Below are 18661 nucleotides of genomic sequence, written 5' to 3'. Positions count from 1 at the left end.
CTGCTAACCAGTTCTACGCTACTCTTGATAAATTCCCTCATCTATGATCTTCTCTGTTTCCCTGTATAGTAGTTGACACTTTTCCTGGAAGACACTGTCTTTTATAAAATCCCTTGAAAAACACTTAGCACACCTTTGCAGGTAATGTATACATAAGAAAGTAAACTACTTCCTTACCTCAGAATTTTCCGGAAATAATGAGCACATTAAATTGCAGTCATTTCAGAAGCTTTCAAAAGAGCCAACAAAGAAGTTCTAGTAATTTATTTCTGATTTGCTACGGAGTTAAATATTTGGTTTCACTAAATTTGGAAAACTCTCAGGTCTTTTCTAAGCTGTGAATTAATACACGGCCAAGAATCTGAAATCAGGCACAATTGCTTAAAAAAATGTTTTTGTCTTCAGTATTAGAACATTATGAGAATTTGTCATTTGGCAAACACTGGTGCTGGTTCTACACTAATGAAACAAAATATGGAACCAAAGCATTTGCTGTATCTAATCAACTCAAGCCTAAATATTCTCAGGTAGGATGAACTAGACTAGACCAAAGAAAGGGGGAGTATCTGTGGGGTTCATTTGCCACCTGCAGGTTTCTAGTGTAGACTATCTGAGATGGACACTGAGGTGTGTTTAACTAGAAGAAATGGCTTTTGTTCTAAGTCCCTTTGTAAGGAGAATAATAAGAGGGACCAACTCAATGGATATAAAAGCATGGCAAAGAGCCAGTGAAAAAATTTCATGGTTCTGAACATTTTATCATCCTGTATATATTTTTCATTTATTTAAAATCTATTCATAAATCTTTAATTTTCACTATAGAAAAGAGGAGTATGTGAAAGGAATGGGAAGACAACTCACATTAATTGAGAATCTGCTGCACTTAATCATTTTAAGTAAGCAAATATACCATTATCATATACTGAAGGCGGAATCCCACCTTCAGAATGAGTGAAGAAGTCCATGTTGCACTGGTTGCGTTGGTATTGGCATTTTGGGGATGAGATACTATTATCTCTGTCACATGCTGCTCTTCTGAAGTCATTCTTGCCCTACTAAAGATTTTTGATTTCATTATCTACAATCATTCATCATCATTAAGCAGGTAATATGCTGGGCATTAGGGATGCAAAGATAAATTCATCCCTTGCCCTTGAATTGTTTGGTTATGGTCAAAGTTTCATTTTTATGAGACATCCTAAATACATACTTTCCTGGTAAAGCAACAAAAAAACCCTGCTTTGAGATCAGAATTCAGGCTTTTAAACACAAAGCTTATAGCATCCCTTAATAAATTAACATTCTTTTTAGGGAACAACCTCTTGGGATAAATGCTGTTATTCAGATTTACTTTTCCTCTTCTTTTTTTTTGTCCAAGATGGCATCTGAAAGCATATAGGGGGCTTACTTGACCTTGTGATTCTGGGGTGCAATGACGTGCCCTGGCTTAACGTTGCCCTGGGTACAGGCTGGCTGGATTCATTGAAATGAGTCTTGCCCTGGACTTTATGAGGTTGCCCCCAAAAAGGGCTGTGGCTGTGTTGTTGTCTCTTGGCTTGGTTAGGAGGTATTTTCTGACTTAGGTTAGGCTGACTAAGCCTCATCTCAGCCCACACTGGCCTGGCCAACTCTCTGAGGTCTGGCTTCAGAGGCCCCCCGGCTCTCCTTGAGATCATTGTGCTTCTGTTGCCATGGCAACATCTCTGTCAAGTTCACCGGCTGAACTCCCAGAAACCTCAGCAGGGGATGAGAGAACAGGGTAGCAAAGGGAGGCCTGCCCAAAGCCCCCCTCTGACTACACCAACATATCTCCAAGGTATAGTAAGGACACTGTTGAAGGCGGTCTCCTCTCAGACTTCCTGGAGGGAAATGGAGCTGACCTCCTTGTGCTTTTGGCTTTCCCTTCACCCTGTCTCACGTGCCTGCCCTCTGGGTTTTAGGCCAGAAGAGGGGAGGACTCACATCTGAGCACCTGCTCCTCTTGCCTTTATTTCCTTCTTACTCCCCAAATCCACTGAGGTGGAAGCAGGGAGATTTTCCCTTCCTTTCCACGTTGCTTTTAACATTCCCCTGGATCTTACTCTCGTGATTTTGGGAGTAGCATTCCACCTTTCCCCTGTCTTTATGGTTAAAATGTGGGAGGGTACAAAGAGAGAGAAACGGTGACCATAATTCAGGAGGTGTTTCTAAATGATTGTACCTGTCTCATGAGCAAATGCTTATTAGTCACTCACAGAGTTAATAAAGAAAGCCTGATGGTTTATTTGTCCCTGTTACAGTGGTTCTTTGTTTTTTAGTATTTGGAAATGGGCTACTGTTTCAGGTTTCACGTGGATGCTGGAAGTCCCTGCTACTCAAAGTGAGGTCCACGGGCAGCAGCATCGCCAGTTGTCAACACTTGTTAGAGATGCAGAATCTCAGGCCCCAACCTAGAACTACTGAATCATTACCTGCCTTTCAGCCAGATCCTCGGCTCCGCCACAGGCACATTCAAGTATGAGAAGCACTGCTCTAGGCCACCAAAGCCTTACGGAATGTTTTGGCTACATCAACTATACCCATTGTTGGCATTCAGTTGAACATTTATTAATCAATTCTGCATCTTAGCCAGTGACGATTCTTGCCCTTGGGTTCTTATGGTCCTAATCAAGAATTTTTATAATTATGGTAAAGTAATTAAAATAAAATAGACAATTCTAGATCTAGTCTCCTCTGTCACCAGACACACCTTAATTTTTTTTGACAGATCTATTAAGATTAAATTTTAAGTTATGAAAACTAGATGTTCATTTTCTTGGAAAGCAGTCATTTAATGTATAGAGACAGGAACAGGGTAGTAATAAGATGCTCACTTGATAACTCCAGATTCATACCTGAGGCTCCTGCTTCGTTAGTACTGATAGGGTTTTTTTCAGTTACAGTTTGGCAAGACTCTAGGTTTTCTGTTAGGGGGGTGATTTTGGGGAGAAGGACAAAGTCACAGTGTTTCATCCTGTACTTTCATTTTCTGATCACAGTGTTTTAGAAGAATCTGGGCTTTACTTATTCACCAGGATTTCAATAGAGAATCACATTAATCCTTTTAAGCTCCTTATTCTAATGATTTATTTTGTTGAAAACCATAGTGATCCTCCTTTGAATTTTAATGATTGCTGGCTATTCAAAGATTCATTGTTTTGACTTCCTGTCCTTACCTTTGTTTCCTACATGTCTGTGGGGAACACCTGTCTAATACTGGATCTGCCCCTGGTGCTCACTGGCTTACCAGAGTCACTCAAGCCTATCTGTGAGTGCTAAGCTGAAATGCTGGCTACTCATCCATGACAATAGATGTAGGATGTATGTTTGCAGAGATAGGCAGATAGACAGCAGAGGGACAGATAAATGATTGAGTCATTTCCCAGTGAAAATAATATTTTGGATATGATAATGTATTGTGATCATTGTAGAGAAATTCGTTAAATTCATATTCTTAATCATGAATGTATTGGAATGCAATATCTATGGAAAATCTAGTTGAAGAGAAAGGGGTTCAAATTTTGAGGGTGCTAGTCTTACCCCAGATTCTGGACTGTGTAACCTTCACCAGACACTGACCCTCCACTTCTCAGTCTGTTAAATATGACAGTGCTCTTTTTCAAGGACATCGTAGTAGTCATTTTGTTCAAGTGCTGCAAACACTCAGAAAGGGTTAGCAAATGGGAATAGCCATGATATGTCTCAGGTATGAGCATCAGAATTACATGTTATGGTTTCAAATCTAAGAAATGGCTCTGTCACAGGCTTGAGTTCCTATTTTGCCCACTGTGTAACCACACAGTGGTTTTTGCATGTATCACCTAGGAGCATTATGGGTTTTCAAGTGTATATTATTCTAATATGGGATTTTAGCAACTACACTGTATTTGTGCATAATACATTGTGTGCCTCATCTTCAGGCTTCTGGACTTTGATTCCGAATACCAGGAGCTCTGGGATTGGCTGATTGACATGGAGTCCCTCGTGATGGACAGCCACGACCTGATGATGTCAGAGGAGCAGCAGCAGCATCTTTACAAGGTTAGAGCTACGCTTCTTGCCTTACCTTGCTGTGGAAGATCTGATTAGCCTGACAAGTCTCTCTCTCTCAGGATATCTTTGTGCTCATTGTATGTATTATGGTGTCTGTTAGAATTCCCATCCCTGTCCCCAACCTCATTTCCATCCCTTGTGTGCTGACAGGCTGCACCGACATCATAATTGCAAGAAAGTTCCCTTTATCACATTCTATTTGGTGTAATTCTATAGAAGGACAAAGATTTATCTTCAAGATGAATAGCAATAAATGAAACTGCATTAATAAATAGACTGAAACAAAATGAAGGATAAATGGACTGGTAACATTTAACAAAATGTGTTGTGATTGGAGCACTCAGGTGAATTCTCTCCACCCCTCAGATCTTTCCAGAGGAAAATATACATTTGCCTTCGCTTTGGTTTGCTGCTTGCAGGGTCCAGGGCTCATCCAATTTAATGTTTATTAGTGATACATAGAGCAGACATTGTCATATTAAGTCAATACATTTGCGTGTGATTTAAGAAAACTGGCTTGGAACTCACATATTGATTGCAGGCAATCCATCTAATAACTATCTATCTTGTTTTCCATGTCTGCTAATTCACCCTTGGCCTAGTGTGTTCTACCAATTCTACTAAAATAATCTTAGAAGTTCTTCCAAAGCAGCCATGTGATTTTGACTGAAAAAATGGTTGCGAAATTCACAGTGTCTGACAAAGCTGCTGGGGAGGGTAGAGGGACTTTCTACTGAAATATCAGACTGCAGTAAATCTTCCTCATTTAGGCAATTTTTATTGGAGTAATTCTGACAGTTGTCATCCTTGAATTGCTTTGAGCATATGGCATATTTCAAAGAGCAGATTGTGAATCATAAAAAATAAAATTAATAACTAACCACAGAATCAGCAACAGTATAATGACAAGAAACAACTACCCTCTAGCTTTTTAAAATTTCTTATAGAATAAGAAGTACATTCAAGGTCAAATAAAAGTTGTCTTCTTTCTTCTTCAATTTTTATCATTTTAAGTTACCTTTCCTTAATTTATTATTTTAACTTTTACCTCCTCTAAAGAAAGATGTTCACTGGTACTTTTCAAGGGTCTGGTTGACTTTAATTAGGATGCCCTGAGAATTATCTTGGTTAAGAGTAGATATAAGCTCCCCAGAGACTCAGCAAATGGTGATATTTTACTCCCTAGAGAATTTTGTTCAACATTAATTGAGTTTGTTGACTATTAGCTCTTTCCTGTCTGGATAGCTGTCCACATTAACAACAAAGCTACCCAGTATATCTTCTGGCATAACATATTGTTAGAGAACAATCTCAACCTAATGTAACCAAAGCTAGGTAATATCACATTTCATGTCAGGATCAAGAATTCCATATAAAAAGCCTATAAATCTATGTTAATTTAGTGATACAAAAATATTTGTTTTATTCCTAAAACTTAAGCCTTAAAAATTGAGCCAAACAGGAAAAAATAATACAAAAGTTACCTAATCATAGGCCGTTATCTCAGATTTTATTGCACTCATGATGCCAAATAACATTTCTTTTCTTCTTGATGCATTTTGTATTTTGCACATAAACCACTATTTTTTCAGACACAATGCTATGCTTTGTGAAAATCACATCCATATAATTTACATCACAATTAATAGGAAATCATTGAACAAAAGTGCAGCCTTCTTTTTCTTGTGGTTTCCCTTAAGTGCTCTGCTTGAGAATTCCCATTCTGGCATGTTGAGGGCCATTATTTTGCCTACTCGGTACTTCTGGATTATGATAATTTTCCAAACATTTCATATTGGGGCTCTTCATTTGTGACTCATGTCCTGTCATCATCTTTCTCCTTTTAGGTGCTCAATGTATCCGAGCTCATTAGAAAAGCACTAACTTTGCATTTAGCTTATAAACAAAATTAAAGATTGAGTTAGAAACCAAGGGCAAATGCTACAGGTTTGTAGAGTCTCTCTCTGTATATAAGCCCTCAGTTTATTCCAGAGATTTGGAAACTTCCAAAGCAATCCTGAGAATATTGACTAAAGTGTCATTTAGAACTTGGGGTAGCTCCTGAATTAGAAAAACTGATGGAGGAGAATTAATTTCAGGTCTTTGCCAAGAATCCCCAGGGATTCTCAGGTTAGGTCAACATTTTCAGTGTCCCATTTCTCTGTTTTAATCTGCTTTTCCAGGAATCAACTGAACTGATGCCTTGGGGGAGACTGCTTTGGAGCCTATTGGTCAGAGAGACCCCTGAAGGACCCCTAGGCCTTCTTAGGCTTTCAATACCATTTGAGACTTCCTTAATCATCTTTAATCATTAAATTTGTTGGCCCTGAAAGATACCAGTGCTTTATTAGCATTTCTCACCAAGGGCACCATTGACATTTGGGACAAAACAATTTTTTGTTAGTTTGTGGGACTATCGCTTCCACTACAGGACATTTACTATTCATGTTCCCCAGTCATTGTGTCAACTCAACATGACACTCAACCCATTTCACAGAATTTTCAATCCGTCTCAACCTATCTACATCATTTTCATTTCTTAAAATACTTGTATAACACCAAGAAAAATGTCTTGCTCTTGTATTCTATACATTGTTAAGCAAAGCACCTTACGTAGTTGATATTGAACTATCAGTTGTTGAGTGAAAAAATTAAGGATGAGAATGAAGCTCATGATCTGTGGTATTAATGAAAAAAATGAAGGTGAAACTTTTAAGAGAGACTTTCAGCTGAGTGATGGTAAAATCCCAGGAACTGTAGACCAGGACATAATCATCATTCTTGATATCATAGAATTCGAAACCAGTGTTCTCCTCTCCTTGGGGGCCTCTCTATATTTCATCATTCAACTCTTTTCTTGGCATAGATAGTCATTCCCAGACCCCAATTCATGCATTTCACAGTCCTAGGTTGATCCCCCAAAGTCCACATTTGGGTTAAATAAGATAGAGTAAGATGGTAGTCAGTGAACGTGAAGATTTTTTTGCATTTTCAACATTAGAAACTACCTTCCTGACGTCATCTATTTATTTTATATTCTGGTCTCTTTACAAAATCATCTGGCCTCAAATCCTAGATATGGAACTACCGATAAATAGCCCAGACTATTCGTTAAGCAGACCTCCTGAGGGGAGCACCAGTTGTGCTATCCTGGTTACCCCAAACCAGCAATATACCCGAGGAACTTATAAAAGAAAAGAACTAGATTTAACAGGCATAGAATACATTGATACAACCTGACATAATTTAGAACCTTAATATTACAATGGGGTGTAAAGTGGATTTTCTGTTTAAACCTTTTCTTGTTATTTTCAGACTGTTAGAAATTGAAGACCATTTTCTTTCTAATTAAACTGCAGAATCCTAAGAGCAATCTGATTCTTGTTAAAATCTATCCATCCCCTTAAATATACTTTCTTCTTTGTTTTGAGACAGTGAGCCATACTGCCAATGTCTTTCCTTCCCCTCTGTCTGGCCCAGCCTCTGATTGGGGACCTTCTGTAGCTATTTTCTAATAAACATTAGCAGTATTGTCAGCCTAGAAAATACAAAAGTAATCCTTTCTCGTTTTTTCTTCCTCAGTCTGCGAATCTGAGAATCAAGGAGAATTTGCTCCCACTCTCTCACTTTCTTTCTCTTCATTCCTCCCACCTTCCTAAGTAGGACAATTTAATTTGTCAAAAGTAACCATCGTGATTTTGAAAGTTCAGCTTCTATTTGGACTAGAGTTACGAAGCCAGAATTCATAATCACAGGGAGCTGTCACTCTGCTGGTCTGCGTGTGCATTAACTATTAATGGAGAAATATTTAAAATCCACTTGCAAAGGAAAAACTCCACTTTTTCATTTCTACAGATCAAAGGTGGCATTATTCTTGGGCTCAGGGAAGCTCAAGACACCTCCTCCCTCATCCGATAAATTTTATAGACTGGGTGACCTGGAAGCATCTCCATGGTCGGAGGGCTGGAGCCCAGGCTGCTGCTGCTGCTGCTGTCCTGCCCTCTGCAGACACAGCCCACTCTGGAGAGCTGTGAGGGTATGCCCTGTCACGGGGTCCTTCCCTCGCCACAAAGCACTGCCCGTTCTCTGCCACCTACAGAGCACAGATGAGAGAGTCCCCTGCCATCCCGGGTTGGTGTGGGGTTCCAGAGTCCAGGGGTTAATTTCGCAGGCCAAATTCAGAAGTTGCAGTATGGTGATTATTGTTATAATTGAACAAGAGCTGTTTTCAGAGAGTATGAAGCTCACTAAAGCACTACATTTATAGATTTGTTCCTTGAGTGAATGGCTTAGCTGCTCCTCATCAATAAAATATTAGATTATATGATTTCTAAGGGATTAAAAATAACACTTCCAGCTTAAAAATAATATGAAATTAGTATCCACTTCAACTAAGACCTTTATACTTTCAAAGAATTTACACTGAAGACTTCATATTAAATTTTGAGGGTTAGTTACTCACATGGTTATGTGTTTATGGGAAAAATGCAAGTGTCCTTTCTCTTTCTCCGTTAGTATAAGTATTATAGAAGTATGTCCTGTGTGCAAAAGTAAAAGGACCATTCATTTTACATAGTACAATGCTCACTAAACAGATTAATCACATTTTTACTCCGATATGGATCTGAGGTTTTTATAAGAATTTACAGGGAAGTAATAAATATATTTTAAAAATATAAATAGAAATCAGAACTGGGGAAAATATATGTAGACAAGAGTCTATTTCTGTGAGAAGAGTTAACATATAGGCACACAGACTATAAGGTCCTGCATAGTTACTAAAGATGATCCCAATATTTTATTCTGGGTTTCCTGGTAGTGAAAGCAAAGAGGGAAATGTGCTCAATTACAAAACTTATATTTTCCATGAAAAAAAAAAATCACACTTCCTTTGAAGAAATTAAGTTTACTTTGATACTTAGATATGAAAACATTTTCTTTTAGGATTTTTTATATGAGGTTAGAACGGCACAGTAAAGACATATCTAACCACAATACTTCTTCCAAGTAAATTTCTAAACATAATACTTCTAACACGTGAATTAATTATTTTTCTCTGTCTCTGTTGCCAGGTAATGTTTAGAGACTGAGCATAGTTCTCACCCAAAGGTGGCTCCTTTTGGTGATAGTTTGGCCAGGTGGTATTAATAAGATGGGACATCAATATTATATATTGGAAAAGAAGAGGATGTCAGTAAAGTGAGAGAGAAATATAAGTACTGAAGAGAAAGAAAAGCAATTGAAATTAGTTAATACAAAATTAACCAAACAAAAAAGAGTAAAGAAGTAAATGAAAATCACGGGTGGATAAGAGATAAGAGAAAAGGGTAAGTTTTAAAGGAGAAAATGTTACTTTAGAGAATTTGGGTGTGTATTAAAAGACAAGCATTATGACTTTAAAAAGAAACTCATATGGAATAGAATTAGAAATTCTGGGGAAGAAGAAATATAGCATAAAATAAGAAAAATGGGACATAGTTGACTTGTTATTTTATAACTATTCATGCCAAAATGATGTTGTCATAGCTATGAACTGATCATAGAAAACAGATTACTCATTACTATCCCTATATTTTATAAATTCACAAATTTCAACCCTTTCCAATTTTCCTCTTTCATTTTGTTCTGGACCCGATTGATCTAAATAATTTTAGATGTGGCTTGATACCTTTATGACTGAACTTGAGCTCTTAAAATGTAATGCCAGGCTGGTTCATAGTCCAGGTCACAGCAGCTAGGCTTAAAATAGAAGAAAATCCATTAACGTTCTTTTTTTTCTTTTCGTTTCACATGTTGGTGTATAGAATAGAAGTAGACGTCAAAAAATTAAATTCTGTTAATTAGGCCTTATGTTGGAATTTCAGTACCCAAATTCTCTACCTTGATTGTTCAAAATGAAGCAAATTACTAGTTATTGAAGCAGTTAAGGTAAAAATGTACCAGATACATCAGGCACAAGAACCTAATGATAATTTTTTACCTCTTTCCCAGTAGATTAATTGTAGAGCTTAATTGTATGTTAGATTAAAACTCCATTAAGATAAGAAGGATATGCTTAAAATCATTATAATATTTCAAATAACATTATCTAGTCATTTTTAAAGTGATCAGAATGGGAAAACCTAGGCTGTCTCCACTGCTATCTAGAAATGAATTTGTTGTTTCATTTTTATTAAAGTTCAAAAAGTCCTTAGATTAACTGTCATATTAATTTGAGCTTTGATGAATGAGTATTTGCTATGAATACTTGAGTATATATTTCTTTTCTTTTTTGAGAGAGGGCAAAACTCATCCTGAAAATGTTTAGGAGAAGAAGTAGATGGATGTGGTTTCTGAATAATATATGAAACTGTTTATGCTGGAGCTAATCATTCCTATTTGAATCACTTTTTCAAAAGGGAACAAAAGAAGGATGTTAAGAGAATAATATGCCAAGAAATAGCTGGCTCTGTGTGCCGAGGGGCAAGGAAGGGAAGCCCCGCCAGCAGTTTTTGTCTGGCGGGTGAGCTACTGTCCGGAAGGGGCGTTGGCTCTCGGGGCTGCCTCCGCGGCATTGTGTTGCTCCTGCTCTCCCCGGCCTGGCCTGCTCTGGCCTCGAGTGGCTCAAACAAGCCGTGGGGAAAGTTCCCCTCATTTGCATCACTTCTAGACAGCCCTGTCGTACTCTTTGCTGACAGGAAATCACTGTCTTTGTCACCTTTTCTCAGGGCCCTCCTTTTGGCAGAGATGGGCCATGTGACCACGCTTAATCACAACAACAGGCTGGCTCAGGACTCAATGACATGTTTTCCTCGGCACTTCAATAAATGGGGTAGAGGAGTCAGTAGGAAGTGACTACATTAATTTTAGAGTGAAAAGATAATTAACACTTGAAGGACTAATGCTACAACCTATGGAATTATTATTCAAATTGAAGTTAATTTATCAAAAACTTGTGAAAACTATCTCCCCTAATGCAACTGTTTAAAAAAATAAACCTTGAATAGTAAGAGTTGGGCGTGTTCGAGGGAGAGTGGGAAGAAGGCGGGAGAGAGGGGCTTCGGATGGAGAGGGGGAGTGAGAAGGGGAGGAAGGGAGAGGGCAATCATAGCAGGCATTAGCTATGTTTGAAAAAGCAACTCAAATGGGCTAAAACTTCAACATTTGGGCCTGAAGGCTGGAGCATGTAAAACGCTTACTTAGATGATATGAATAGGACACTGGAAAACAAAAGCAGCAGTGTGCTCCTAGAAAACTGTGCTTAAAGGAGTTTCCTTGGCAACAGAAATGCAGTTCCAAAAGTAGACAGAACTTTCCTCAGAAAACATACTATTAATAACAACCTTCCGGAACAACTTGGAACAATTTGACGACTTGGCAATAATAATGCCAAGTGTTCTGCAAATTAATCTAACACATAACAGTTATATTTCCCTTCCCCACAATTCTGCTGGACCCTACCTAGAACTCCTTGCTTTTTAGTGGCACAAATGTGAAAAATATTTCTAAATGTTGTCGTGGAAAAAGAAAACCAAAAGAAATGCTAGTGGCCAATGATTGTGTTCAGGCTTTTGGAACCTACAAGAGAACTTAGTTTAATGAGATGAATTTATTCCAATTAAAGCTACTACATTTAATATCTCATTCCAACAAAGATGCTTCCACAAACAAAACTCGATAGAGGGTTAACAGCTTGAGACTTCTTGCTGTGTTGCGAAGCACATCTTGAGGCCATTGGTTATATAAATGTAACACTTCACTAAATATGTACTGGGTATTATTTTTAAAAGCATCATCATTTCTTGTCAGCCCAGAGAATAAACTAATCTTGGATCTGCTTGGCCAATGGGAATCATTTGAATTCTCCTGAAGGCTATACGTTTGCCAGCCAAGAAAGAACGAGTGTTCCCCTCCTCTGACCTTTCTTGAATCCTTGGATCTAAAGGTTAAAAGTAATCAATATCTCATTGCGCTGCTTGGTTTCAGGGTAATAAGTAATAACCATCATGTTAAAATCCAAATGATTACAGATAGCGCTTAAATGAGTTCACCTGTTTGGGAGCTTTTATTAATTGCAATCAGGATAATCATTAGAGTTTGCTAATAAAATTTTGGATTAAATTGCAAAAATTTCAACCTTTAACTTTTGAAAAATGACTTTTACTTAATTAGATGTGAATGTGCAGTGTTCCCTCCTATGTTAAGCTGAGAGATTTGGCTTTAACCCCATATATTTGTAGATTTCTTTCTGGTTTTTATAAAATATGTTAGAGGAACACGAATTCCTTATAAGAAAAGGATGTTTGGCTCGCTGCTACCCTTGGCTCCTGAACTGCTCAATACTATGTATATGTTTCAGGTCAGTGACTTAATGGAAATGTCCCTCACCTACTTTTTAGCATTTCCTATTTTAAAATTACATATCTTTAGTGGTTATATTCATATTTCGGCTAATCTGGTTTGAAGCTAGAAAAAAAATTATATGATGTGTGATTAAACTTTATAGACAACCATGGTATGAACTTTGGGTTATTTATTTTGTTAAAAAAAAAACCAAAGTTTAAAGATGAAAACCAAGTATTATCATTGACAAAGTCTCTTAATATGAAAAGGATAAATGTTAGGTTTAAAGTTCCATGTAATTGCAACAAGAAGGCATTGGTTATAACAACTATAACCATAAGGACATGTCTAAGACATATATGCTATTGGATCCAAATATTTTGCCTTTATTATCATGCTAGTTTTTACAATTTATTAGAATTCTGTGTGTGTATTCCTAAAGTAGTAAGGTGAGGCTAGAAGGTACCTAGATAATGTTTTAGTTATTTCCTGAGAAGTCCTCGTACTTGTTCAGAATAGGCTGGTGAGCCCTGGAGGGAAAAGCTCGCCCATAGCGCTTTCACAGGTCAACTCATTAACCTCTGTCCTTCTGTCCTCAACTCACTACCATGTCTACCTTCAGAAGGAGGTGGATCTGTGGTTGTCAAAGGGACATTATTTTTGGAGTACTAGGAATTCTCTAACCCAACTCTCTTCATTACTAAATGTCCATACTGCCTTAAATCCTGTTCTAAAGATTCGTTTCTTTGGGGTAAAAAAGAATATGCTCTACTGGATGCAGATAGGCTATGGGGGGGGGGTGTGGGAGAAAATAATATTGAATTAAATGCCAGTTTTAATATCTAGTTTAAATGGAAAGGCAATGGGAAGGGAAGATGGAGTGGATAGAGAGAAGAAATCCAGAAAAGGAACCAAGAACAGATATTATCTACTTCACCATTTGATAAAAAGGGAAGTGTGCATGTGCGTGTGAGTGTGTTTGTGGTATGAGATAGGAGCAGGATAGTGGGGGAGAAAAAAACTAACATTGGTCAAATCTTACTATTTGACTGTGTCAATGCCCTATGCACATTATCTTATTTAATGTTTACAATGATCATGGCTTATTTTCCCCATTTCATGGACTCAGCCTGAAACACAGAGAGGTTAAGTGACTAACCTAAAAGACACGGAACTGGTTTCTCAGTCAGGTTAGGCCAGGGTTTGCTGCGATAACAAACAGCCCCTAAATCTCAAAAGTTTAAAGCTGCAACGATTTATTTCTCACACATACTACGTATCCATCAAAGGTTGGCTGTGGACTTTGCTTGGCTTTGTTCTTATTCCGGGACTCCAACTATGCACCAGCCATCCTCTTGATATTTCCTTAATGTGGCTAAGAGAAAAGAGACTTCTGGAGGCTCTCACTCTGGCTATTAAACCTTCTACCTGGAAGAGACACACGTCACTGTATCTCAAAATCGTTGGCCAGAACTAATCACATGGCCCCACCCTACTCCCAACTGGATGGGGAAATACATCCCTACTATATGCCTGAAAGGCGGGAAGCTAGAAATATTTGTGGAGCTATAAAGAAGTCAGGGTTTGAACTAATCTGGGTGGCTGTGATGCTCATAGTCTTTCTTGCACATGCTGCTTGCCTGCTCACTGTCACTCTTTATCCTCTTCTCTACAACAGGCAAAATTCTTAAAAAAGACATTCTTTCCTCCCTCTACATGAGCTTTTTGTGCAAAGATGGAAAGAAGAAAGTCCTAAATGTCTAGATGATGCATCTGCAGAGAAAACACGATGGACTTGGGTTGGCTTTTTGCCAGTCATCAGGCTGTTCTGTGAAAGTCCCAAACTTTCTCATGCACCTCAGCACCCTGGGGGAGTGCTCCACGTTGAGCCTCACAGGAGCCTCCTATATTTTGTCAGATTCAGGAAAGATAAGGCTGAAAATATTTCTGTTTTGAGGGGAGAGGCACTAAAGGCAGCGTTGCCCTGGGAAGATTCAACCTCGCGGATCCTGCTATTGCCAAAGGGAGTTACTGAAGAAGGGTCCCCACGGAGAGATGCTCTAGAGGAATAGCATTTGCAGAAAAACCACTTTCCAGTCCTGTCAAGGAAGTAAATTCAGTTCTCAGAAACAAGGGCATTCCCAAGCATATTTTTAATAATGTGGGCATTTGTGAAGCTCATACATTCTTAAGTTAGGCACTTCTGTGACACTCTATCCCTAATGAGGCACACTGGGGTAAGCTAAGGAAGCAGTGGTCTTCCTGCTGAACCTTGATTCATTTGCATAAGACACAAAACACACACACAGATACATTTTCTTTTTCTAAAGCTGGGAAAGAGTCAACCAAACTAATACCCTTATTGCTTTTGGGTTTGATTTTAATTTTTCTTCCAAACTTTCTCAGACCACAGAGCTTCAGCCTTTCTCTAGGAGGATATCTATACACCCCTGAAACTCATCTGAACTTACTATTCCAGCTGCTTTCCCAAGTAGTTGATTCCATATGCTCATAGACATTTGCATAACGAAAATTTATGATTTGTGATAGTCCCATTGTCATCTCATTTTAGCCATTGAAAACTAGGAAGTTTATGGAAGAGTTACACACACACGTAGTTATGCATGCACATTTATGTGTGTATACACACACGTATGCAAGGTATTAACTTGTTTAATTAAAAAATAAATATTTCATCAGGATTCACTTTGGATGAAGTCAGATTCCTTGGACCAGATCTGCTGGTAGTCCCAAGACGTTTAAATCATGCATATATAAATAACTATACAAACTCCTTTCATATATACCAAGTTTCAGTCTGGAGCTCATTTCTATGTTATAAATCTTGGCATATTGGATTTTGCTACCTTCATTACAATAGCATTATCCCTTTCAGTACTCATAGGTGCCTCCCTGAGAGACCCCTCCTTGAGAATAATTTAGCCATGAGTACTTTGCTGTTAGTTACATGCATATTTTTTAATAATGATAGATTTGGACTTTGTGGATCAAATTTGAGAATGAATGATTACAATTATTTTTTGGACTCCACGCTCCAGGAGGGCAGGGTCATGTCCGTGTTGTTTATTGATATATCTCCAGTGCCTAGCACAGTACCTGGCACAGAATAGAAACTCAATAAATGTATGTTGAGAAACGTTTTTCCAATAAGGCTTATTCAATAGTCTACTAATGAAATTCTATGAATCAGAACTATGCTATCAATTCATGACTTTTTCAAGAAAACAATCCTATTGTCATGCTGTGGTAATTGAGTCCAAAATGTCATGGCCTCCTTTTATACATAAAAACAAAACCAAAAATCTCCTTGAAAAACTGAAGTGCATTAAGGGCAGTTCTTAATACTCAGGGTACTCAGATTTGGCCAGGTTGATAAAGAGAGGGTGGTAGGGAAAGAAAGAGGGAAGGAGGAAAGGAAGGACAGTAACATCCATGTCTGAGACAAATGGTACAAAAATGTACAACTAATCAACATAATTCTATGGCTAGTCTCCAACGTCTCAAACTGTAGTATTTGCCGACGTGTTCTTGATTATGTAGACAATCTCAGTATAATTATTGATACATATGAGGATAACATATACTCTGCAAATATGAAACCTAAAAATAGAACAATAGATGTAGGTGAACATGTACAGTCATTAGAAATGGTAAGTATATCAGCACAGTTTGTTCTTGTACCACAGTTAGCAGGCGAGTTTGTTGACATACTCATTGTAGAAAATTAGGTTTGACTTCAGATGAGTGTGTGTGTCTAAACATGTAATCATGAAGGAGGTAAGAAAAACCATAAGAGATTTGGACTTGGGCTGGTTCTTTAATCCCAGTCCATCATGATGAAGGTGGAAGGGGAGAGAGTCTAAAAGACTGACTCATCTTTCCAAAGCTATACTTAGCTAATTCAGAATATGAAAATTAAAAAATTAAATTTCACTGCTATAATGTCAAGAGAAGGCTGAAATGTAATTTTGAAACTTTCTCCCACACTTGCATTAAAAAAATTTTACATGCTTCATAATTTTTAAATATTCCTTGCATATGGTCATTTATATTTTTTACTTAGCAATTAATTGTAAGCTTTAATGATTTTAAGCAATTAAGAAAGGGTTAAAAGATGTACCATTTAAAATTAGAATTTGATAAAGACTTGTGATGAATTCACTTCTTGCCCCTGTTTGTGTCTACCTTGATATCCTTTTGGGTTTACTATCTTCCTGTTGAACTTTGTCTTTCCCCCTCAGCTTTTCTCAGCTGGGACATGCTGAGATTCGAAAATATGCATGAAGAACATTCCTCTCTGTATGATTTTTCTCTCCTCATCCTCACTTTCTTCTGCCTGGTGATGCTAAAGACCAGTTCTGTGAATCACTAGTTTTCTTACAAGCCCTGAACAAAAATCCTCATGTTCATTAAAACCTAAGTATAAATGAATCTCTGGAGTTGAGCTAATTGAATTCTTTTTCTACAATGTGGGAACATAGCAAAAGAACTCAAATTTGGCCAGAATTTTATAATCCATGTTTTGATGATAGTTTAAGAGGCTCCGTCCGTCCAAGTTTGGGTTAGAAAAAGAAATAAAGTATGGAAACACTGTCAGAAGCTTTTTCTGTTTACAAAAAGATCCAGGGATACCATGAGTAATGCCAGAAAGCTCATGTGACAGCCAGCTCTTGTGAGATTTTTGAGCTCACCAAGTTCAGGAAACAGACAGTTCCAGAAAGCTGATTGGAGCTCAAAGGTTTTTTAAAAAATTAACTGAAGAGAGTAATTGTGTTCCCTGCCCACTGTCCGCACTGCCGCTCAGACCTGTGCCCTGCCGGGGTGGACATCTCCCCACGGCCAGGTAATATTTGGCACTCAATAAATACTTTCTGAATTGAATCACCTGCTTAATGAGTGTTTTCTCCTGAATCTTCCGAAGTGAATCTCTTAGAGGGTTGTATGGTTATTTATTTCCATGAGAAGTGAGAATTTTACCTGGAGTTTCAGGACTGCAAATGACCTCAAAAGGACCTTCATTTCATTTCCTCTCTTTCAAGGATTGTTTTTCATCCATTCCAGATAGGAGAGAATTTGTCCTCCATTAAAGATCTTTCCAGAGGGAATTCACGACCTTCCATTAAAATGTTTAACAACTCTCTCTGCCCTGAAAGTCTTCTTATATCTAGTGTAAATTCCTTCTGTTGTTAGGTTTAATTGTAAAATCGGCCAGAATCCATGCTCTATAAGCAAACCTCTTCTGCGTTCTATATAGTCACATTTCTCAGGCTTTTGCAGTTTTCTTTTCGAGTTAAAAAATCTTTTTAAAATCCTTTATTTTCAGTTCTGTCTACATTCCATCTAACTGAAACCACTTCCATTCTCTTTTGTAGGAGAAAATATGCTAATATTGAGAGACTGCTGGTAAATCCATATATTTGAGGGGCTTTAACAAGCTCCATGGATTTCGCCATCAGGTTTTTCAACTCTCTCTTATAAACAGTTAATAAAATTGTTCATGGATGGTTTGGAAGAGGAATATGTCCTGTCTGACATGGTGTGACTTACACTGTATACTTAGAAAAGAAAAGAGTTTAAGAAGAAAAAGAAAATGACATAAAAATGGGCCAAAAAAATCCTCTTCTCATTTAGGGACAGAGCTGCTGCTTCCCCCGGTGGATGCGTTATATATTATTTATGCAAGAGGGAGCATCATGTTTCTGGCTCACATTCCATTTGGAGCATATACAGTATGACAGTTTCCTTGGCTTATTGTTGTATACGTGGCTATCTATTTTTAATACATTGCTTTTGTCTTTTTTCATGCTTGCTTACATCTGTTGTTATGAAAACTGACATGAAGTTTTTAAACATAAAAGAAGTGATGGAGAAAGAGATGGTAAGAGACAACGTTTCAAAGGGATGTGAGGTGGAGAAAAGGGAGCAAAATCACCATGGAGGGAAACCAACAGCAGCCTCTGCAGAATAAATGGGAGGGAGGGTCAGACCAGGTGTCTGCAGTCACAGAGAAAAAACGGTCACAAGACCACATAAAACATTTCTAAGTTAGAAGTGGGATTGTACCAAATTAATTTAAACGTTCTTAAGCTGCAGTTTTCAAACCTGTGAAATGGAGGTAATACCCCTCTTGAAAGGTTGCTAGGATTCAATGAGGTATGTAAGGGATTCAGCTCTGTGCTTGGTAAATAGTATGTGCTCAATATATAGTACAGAATCGGGGGTTGACCAACTACAGCCTGAAGGTCAA

At 37.9% G+C, this 18661-nt stretch overlaps 1 protein-coding gene across 2 annotated transcripts in view; it reads left to right on the top strand.

Annotated features, from left to right (window-relative positions):
• AKAP6 (A-kinase anchoring protein 6) overlaps positions 1 to 18661 on the top strand; it is a 438207-nt gene that overhangs the window by 328551 nt on the left and 90995 nt on the right. For both annotated transcript variants that reach the window (XM_058540747.1, XM_058540748.1), the window contains one exon: positions 3939 to 4059. In XM_058540747.1, coding sequence (XP_058396730.1) covers positions 3939 to 4059 — 121 coding nt within the window. The remainder of the gene's footprint in view (positions 1 to 3938; positions 4060 to 18661) is intronic.

The sequence above is a fragment of the Diceros bicornis genome, chromosome 5 (genome assembly GCF_020826845.1).
Source record: "Diceros bicornis minor isolate mBicDic1 chromosome 5, mDicBic1.mat.cur, whole genome shotgun sequence".
In the NCBI taxonomy this organism is placed as follows: Eukaryota; Metazoa; Chordata; class Mammalia; order Perissodactyla; family Rhinocerotidae; genus Diceros; species Diceros bicornis.
This window is presented reverse-complemented; position numbering and strand designations above follow the sequence as displayed.